Source organism: Hemibagrus wyckioides, linkage group LG08 (genome assembly GCF_019097595.1).
Source record: "Hemibagrus wyckioides isolate EC202008001 linkage group LG08, SWU_Hwy_1.0, whole genome shotgun sequence".
Taxonomy (NCBI): domain Eukaryota; kingdom Metazoa; phylum Chordata; class Actinopteri; order Siluriformes; family Bagridae; genus Hemibagrus; species Hemibagrus wyckioides.
In genome coordinates, this window is record NC_080717.1 from 18,670,305 (window position 1) to 18,678,204 (window position 7,900).

At 40.0% G+C, this 7,900-nt stretch overlaps 1 protein-coding gene across 1 annotated transcript; it reads left to right on the forward strand.

Moving 5' to 3' along the window:
- The first annotated feature begins 1,456 nt into the window (after positions 1-1,456).
- Positions 1,457-7,308, forward strand: tgfb5 (transforming growth factor, beta 5). The gene is made up of 7 exons (XM_058396484.1): positions 1,457-2,688; positions 4,003-4,166; positions 4,317-4,449; positions 4,744-4,854; positions 5,013-5,190; positions 6,370-6,523; positions 6,649-7,308. Exons 1-7 carry the CDS (start codon positions 2,340-2,342, stop codon positions 6,805-6,807), a joined length of 1,248 nt encoding a protein of 415 aa, XP_058252467.1. The 5' UTR covers positions 1,457-2,339; the 3' UTR covers positions 6,808-7,308.
- Positions 7,309-7,900: the final 592 nt, after the last annotated feature.

Here is a 7,900-nt window from a genome sequence, read left to right on the forward strand (position 1 = left end):
ATTTTTCATTTCAACTGCTTTTGAAGAAAGTGAAGTTTCAGAAGTCATGTTTGAACAGGAAAATATTTCTTCTCTCTCAGTCCTATCAACCACCCTGATTATAAATTCCTCTGAGCCCATTTCCTCATCTCAAGCTTAATTTTTAAAACCACTTCAAGTTCAATTATAGCCCTTTGACTGAGGCTGTAATAAGCTTATAATGGAGGAGGTAGGGAACTGCAGTAAAGCCGTTTTTTTTTTTTTTTGAAAGATTAACGATCGAGTCGTTCACGCACTGTAATTAACAATGAGACTGAGAGGAGAAAGAGATGGGAAGGAGGGGAAAATAAAGCTGGCGTTTAAGTCCAAATGAAAGGACTGAGATCTGAGGTAGATATTAATCATTTTGTTGGGAGAATGAAGTGCTTCAGAGTAATAATACAACAGCTAAAACAATTTATTACAGATATTTCTGAGAAACTTTCTGGCTTCACTAATATGCTTTAGCTGCTGTTTACTAGTTGTTACCATGAAGCACCTTAACTACAGGGAAACATTTTAGTCAAAAGTATAATTCAAGAAAAGGGAAAGGAGGATATCATGGCCTCAAAGAAACTGGACCAGAAGACTGGAAAAAGTCTTTTTTTTTTTTTCCCCTGATCTTCAACCGTCCAGTTTGGGTGATTCAGTGTTTTCTGCATGCTGAGATGCTTTTATGCCCAACACAGCTGTAAAGAGTTATTATATGGGTTAATATATCCTTCCTGGCAGCTCAAACCTCATTTATCAACAAAACATTTCCTCCCACAGAAACTGTCACACTCTCAATGTTTTTGTTTTTCACACAATTCTGTGTTAACTCTAGAGAGTGTTGTGTATGAAAATACTAGGTACTAGATCCACAGTTTATGAAATACTTAAACCAGCCCACTTGGCACCAACCACCATACCTCGGTTACCAAGTCACCGAGATCACATTTCTAATGATTGCTGTGAACATTAACTGAAGCTCTTGACCTGTATCTGTATCTGCATGACTTTATGCCTCGTTCTGCTGCCGTGTGATTGGCTGATTAAATAACTGCATGAAAGTGCAGGTGTCCTAATAATGTGGACTGTATACATCACTTCTTTCAAATAAATGCATGTCCCCTCAGTGTCAAAAATCACTTATTACTATTCTACGATGCAGCATAAAAGCCCACTCACACTCTTGCACACTTTTAACAACAAAGTTATTTTGTTCTGTTTTATGCAATACCACATGTCTTACTAAAAGGACTTTCCGTTGACATAATTACTAAAGCAGCCAATTTGCTAAATCTAACCCTAACCAAGGAAAATGACCAACCAACTGGAACACTTTGGCTCTTTTTTCTCCACGTGGAGTCATGCCAAATGTTCCCACAAGGTCAAATTTATCAGATATTCATATCCTTGTGATGACTTTATGATTCACCACTCCGCCCACCACCCCACACACACACAGTCTTTTCTAATTGCCCTGAAATGTATATATTTCATCTAGTGCTCAGTGGGAGGATTGCATTTCCTGTAGGATCTCCAGCGTCCTTCCTCTCAAATGTAAAGCCATGCCCCTATTGTAAAGGCTATATAACGATTTGTAGGTGGTCAGATATTAAATTGAGCCTTAAAACATAAAACCTTCAGGCTTGGATGTTGCATTAAGAAAAAAAAAAAAAGAAAAGAAAAAGGGAAAGAAAAAGAAAAGTCTAGTGGTTCATGGGAGTAACATTAAAAAGAAAGTTGACCCACTAAAATAGCCTCCTCCAAAAAGCTCGAGTCGCACCGCAAAAATCCTAAGCATTGCTTCAAACACCACACTCGACCTCAGACACACTCAGAGGATAGCCTGCACTTTCTGTCTTACCTCACCGGCAGCTAAAGATTCAAAGGAACTATTCAGTAATGTGCTAAAATATATAGCACTTATATTCAGCACTTTGTTTGAATAGAATGTTATTATAATGACGTGCCGCATAGCTCGTGCGCATTTGTTCTTAAGAAATTTATATACCTGTAGAGTGTCCGGCTAAAGGAAAGTATGCAAACAGTAATTTGGTGATATAATATATTTATCGGCTTTTGATCCAACTCTAAACTGATACCCAACCTAGGCTACTATGTGTAAGTTAGCAGCACGCGGAGCAACGTGATGCATCACAGTGCGCGCTAAAGCAGATAAAACCTGCACGTGAGCGCGGCGTGGGTCAGTCACCAGGTGCAGGCGGCACACAGCGCAGCTACAGGACTGTACACTCAGAGCAGCTGAGTCAAACCGGAGTCTAACACCGAGCCGTGCACGGATTTTTTTTGTTGCTACATTTTTTTTAACAGCCATGTGGTTCATCAATATCGCGCTGATTATCCTGAAGTTATCAGTTTCGGCTGAGGGATTTTCGACGTGCCATTCTTATGATTTGGACGATCACAAGTCGAAGAGGATAGAGGCAGTGCGCGGGCAAATCCTGAGCAAACTACGCATCCGATCACCACCCGACCCCACAGCAACCCCACAGCCGGAGTCGGTGCCCTTCGAGGTCATGCTGCTTTATAACAGCACCAAGGATCTGCTGAAGGAGCGCGCGCGCCACGCCGAGTCCGCTTGCGAGCGCGAGAGCAGCGAGGAAGATTACTATGCCAAGGAGGTGCAGCGAGTGGACATGCTTCCTCAGCGCGCTGACTCCAGTGAGTACTCAACTCTGTCGACAGTATGTCAAATGTCACAATGCTCTATAGATCCCTATAGTCTATCAATACAATTGCGTCACGATGCAATTACGTCACGATACACTTTTATGACAGTATTGTCAGTACTTCACTGACCGAGTTCAGACAGTAGCCAAATGAACAAGTCCACTTCATTTTCTTTCCCATGTCTAATTATATGGAGTTTTTCCGAGGTTCAGATACGATTTTCACTTCTGTTTCTGCTGTCAAACCTTAATCAAAAATACTTTTGGTATAGCTTACTAAAAATGGCCAAATCACCCACGCTTATTAACAGTGTACTCATGGTGCACATAATGAGGCCAGTTTAGGGAAGATGGTTGTGACTCCCCTAATTAGCAACCCCTCTTGAGATTGGTGAATTCTTTAAAAATGACAGGTACTAAATAATTTGGGAGTAAACTGATCTAATACGAAAGCCTTTTATTTATTTATAATAATAAGTAAAGAGTGCAGTGTTGGATTTTGCGTAGGAAAAAAGTTATGAAGGCTAACCTAATCTGAACAATTAACCTTTATAGCTTTAAAACTAAATTGAGGTGTTTGAATTGTTTGAAGGTTTTAACTGAAAGACCATAGCAATGTGAGGAAAGAGACCTAGAACAGGCAATAACATTCATTCATTCATTCATTCCCTGGGATGCAGTGGCTTAGTGGTTAGCATGTTTGTCTTGCACCTCTGGGTTTGGGGGTTTGATTCCCAACTTTTCCTTTTGTGAATGTATTTTGTATGTTCTCCATATGCTTCGGGGTTTCCTCTGGGTAGTCTGGTTTTCTCCCCCAGTTCAAAAATCAAATATGTAAGCTGATTGGCATCTATCTATCTATCTATCTATCTATCTATCTATCTATCTATCTATCTATCTATCTATCTATCTATCTATCTATCTGTCTATACTTTGCCTCAGTCAGAAATGTGTCTAGGCAAAGCAAAGTTTGAGAAATAGCTATCTTCTTTGGCATGCAATATTAACATAAGCAGAGACATGTGTTATGTCTAGGATCCTTGTACAAACACCACTGGGGGAAAAACTGACCCCAGTGAATGTCTTTATATGATTCACAGTCTACAGTCTATACTGTCACTATTTGCACTATTACCAATCAGATAACAACTAGGTCTTTGATTCCAAAATGGTTCCGATGATATTTTTGGGAGGCTCATAAGGGGATGGATGTTGATTTGGAACTGTAGGTGAATTTAATTACCTTGAGGTGAAAGTTCTGAAAAGCCACCCAGACTTTTAAAGAATGCTCCTGTTATTTCCACAGATGCGATAAACACGGTGCCTCAGAGTCCATACTTCAGAGTGGTGAAGTTTGACGTCACCAATGTAGACAGGAATTCTAGCACTCTTGTCAAGGCAGAGTTTCGCATATACAGGGTGCAGAACACACAAGCGCGAGCCACGGAGCAGCGAGTGGAAATATACCAGGTGAATTCATTCAATAATTTATGTAATTGATTTGTACCTTCGGAGTTAGTTCTGTAGAATAAACGGCTAGCTGCAGGATGTATTTTTGATATGACTGTTTTGCGAATAATTAAGGTTTATAACTGTGCCTCTTGTTTTCTCTTCCTCCAGATTATGAAATCTGAGGACATTACAGGTTCCCCTCATAGGTATATAGATTCCAGAACTTTACAGCCACGGGCCAAGGCGGCATGGATCTCTGTTGACGTCACTGAGACCGTGAAAGAGTGGATGGCTTATAAAGGTCAGCAAGTTCAAGCAGTCACACCACTCAAGAACCATACAGACACAACACTATACTGAGATTGTGTTCTGCGTATTGCATTTGTGCTAGAAATACTCTGGCGAGCTCTTGATAAAGACCGCTCGATGACTGTTTCGACCAAAATTATTTATTGGTTGGTTTGGTCAGGGTGCTTTTTTTGAGTGTTTGCATATTGCAGTAAAAATGAGCGAGCACTATACTAAAAAAAAAAAACGCCCTGAATTCTTTTATGATTGTGAATCCATCATTTTCTCTCCTTATCCCCCTCATCAGAGAAGAACTTTGGACTGATGCTCAGTGTTCATTGTCCATGCTGCACATTTGTTCCATCCACAAACAATATTGTGCCCAACAAAAGTGAGGAGTTGGAAGCTCGCTTTACAGGTCAGGGTCTTTCATTTCTTCTTGCTCCAATCTCATATCACCTACTCGCTCTGGACTGATGTAACTCCAAATCAGAAATGAATTTATTGATCCCAACACAGGAACTAAGGGGCTGTTAACTAACTGACAGACAGAAACCTTGTATCTCCATTTTTCAGGTGTTGATGATGACCTGATTCGCCCTAACAGGAGGCCAGGTGTGACTAAAGGCGCGATAGAGTTCAGTACTAAAACACCACATCTCATATTGACCCTGCTGCCCACAGACCGCTTGGAAAACCCTAACAAAAAGAACCGCAAGAAGAGGGCAGCCGCTGACGCTGCGACATGCTCCAGGTACCATTAGAAAGGCGTAAAAACTGCTATAAGTTTTTGGGGGACATGCAAACTGACAAACATCTGTATGTGTGTGTAATAGCATGTATGAAAGAGTCTCTGTATTGAGCTGTACTGTAAACCTTCTGAGATACAGTGTACCCAGTGTTTGCGTGCAGTGACTTGCTTAGGGAGTGCCTTGTGTTTAAGTGTGGAAAAAATAACAGAGATGTGCCTAAACCTTGTCTCTGTGCACCTTCTCATTGCTGTATAAACTATAGACAGTTGAAACATCAGGCTTTAACCAGACTGCTTACAAAACATAATGCTGTGGAGAAGATCGTCCTGCTGAGTAATTCTGGATGGTTCATGTTGGTTTATGAGCAAAATATTACATTTCGAAGAGCAAAAGTAAGTTTGGCTCGGATAGAGTGACTAGTGAACACAAACTCAAATAATTTCATATAATCCTGCAGAAAACGATGTATTTTTCTCCAAAAATGTTATCTATTTATCGTGTATTTCTGTTTATTGTATGTTTGCTCATTTCAAGCTTGAAATAATCTTCTCTTGGCAGATGTGCGTATTTTATTTTTATTATAAAATTATCTGCCATCAGAATAAGGCACATTAAAGCCTGAAATGAATACATATGTCCAGAAATAGGCTTAATGGTCTTATATTTCGAAATATTAGATATCATTATTCAAGATATCATCACTTGCTATCATTTCTTGTTGTGGATATTGTTTTATTTAACATATATCTGTAGCATATGTAGCATATGTGTGACTGTCAGGATCACAAATTTTGAGGAAAATCTATGGACGTGAAACACACTTCCTGTCTAAGGGCAGATGTTCCGTGTCAACATTAAATATATGTAAAATAGGCATTGCTGTGATCAACTGTCTTAGGATAATAACGCATGAGAGGAAGCCTTATCAAAGCTTGTACTGTTATAAAGCTGTTCATCAGTTAAGGAACAAGAAGAATTTAGGGATAATTATTCACTGTTTGGATTTTCACTGAGTTTCAAAAACAATCCTGGATTATTCCCTGAGAAAGAAAATTAATTTGATAAGAATCTCTCAAAGGCAGACCAAAGATGGTTCCCAATTGGGGTTTTCTGTTGGAAAACAAACAAGTTTCTCAAGTTTATTGCTATTAACTGTTTTTTTTGTGTGAATTCTCTCATAGGAATGCAGATCAGAGCTGTTGTTTAAGGTCACTGTACATCGACTTCCGTCGGGACCTAAACTGGAAATGGATCCATGAACCAAAAGGATACAAAGCAAATTTCTGTGCTGGCAACTGCCCCTACTTGTGGAGTGCAGACAATCACTATAATATGGTGTGTAAATAAAATGCTTCATATCTGGATTGTGCTTTTTAATCCAGTGTATTGTCCTATAGTTAGAATAAAAGGCTTAAGTTATTCACAGAACCACCCATTGTGTCTCCCTTTGTCTCGTCCAGATTTTGCCACTTTATAATAAAATGAATCCCGAGGCCTCGGCGTCTCCCTGCTGTGTGCCTCAGGACCTGGAGCCTCTCACTATCGTTTATTTCCTCGGTCGGACTCCACGGGTGGAGCAGCTTTCAAACATGGTGGTCAAATCCTGCAAATGCCGCTGACTGCTGGAGGTACGCGAGTAGACATGCTGAAGAGATAGAGCGCACAGGAGAGGATGCAGGAGACACAGTAAAGTATGGACAATATCTGTGGCCAGCCAGAAGAGCAAGCGAATACATCTCAGATGGTGGTGCGCATGTTTTCTTATTTTCTTCTCAGGTTTCACTCATTTGGAGTTGATTCAGAGAGTTGCACAGCATTAATCGATAATTGCAAATAATCTTCGCCAAATGAAACTGTTTCAGGTACATAATGCCGTTCAGTCTTATTGTCCTTCATGTCTCAAACCGTTTTTCTGTCATAGTGTTTTAGTCTGATCCTTCAATAAAAAAGAAAGTATTTAAGAGATGGTAGTCAAAGAACCACCAGGCGCTAGAGAGTTGAGCTAGTTGTGCAAGAGCAGTTTACTGTAGAACTGTAGAGCAGTTTGTTTGTTTGTTTTTGTTTGTATTTTTGATTGCATAAAGTGTACATATTTTTCCAGACAGGTAAGGGTTTTATATGTTTATATACCAAATAAAAGATTTATTACATGACTGGCGTTTGACACTTTTCATCAGCTAGGGTTTTTTTAATGAAATGTAAAGTAATGTAATGTACTGAAGTGTAGTGGGATGGTTTCATTCATTCGCATGGAAGCAAAAAGAAAAAGCACAGAACACAGGATAAGCCTGTTATATATTATGGGTTACATATGATATTGGGGTGGCTGGCTACACTGAAAGCTCACATTTGTGCCGTGAGCTCGGCAGCCCAGTGCGGTTGCGCCTTGCAGGGCTCCGGCATAAACAGGATGGAAACGATTGCCAGAGAAATGCCAGATTTAAACGGCTGGCCTTCAGGGTTTGTGGTGACACAGCAGGGAAAAAAAGACATTTGAGAAACCAGAGGCTGATAGAGCGCTTTTCACGCCCTCTATAACAGACCAAGCGATCTTTACAACAAGTATATTTATATACCAACCTCAAACTCATCTATATTGCTGAATCATATGATTTTCTATCTGTGGGAGGCTCTCTGTTGACTTAGCCTACATACTGAATCTGTTTATTTTCTTCCATCCTTCCTAACCTGCAAAGCCTCAGTTTATCCTTT

Coding starts and splice junctions, on each gene's coding strand:
- tgfb5 (XM_058396484.1), top strand. CDS start 2,340: ATGTGGTTCATCAATATCGCGCTGATTATCCTGAAGTTATCAGTTTCG. Junction 4,855..5,012: donor GTTGGAAGCTCGCTTTACAG/GTCAGGGTCTTT, acceptor TCCATTTTTCAG/GTGTTGATGATGACCTGATT. Junction 5,191..6,369: donor GACGCTGCGACATGCTCCAG/GTACCATTAGAA, acceptor ATTCTCTCATAG/GAATGCAGATCAGAGCTGTT.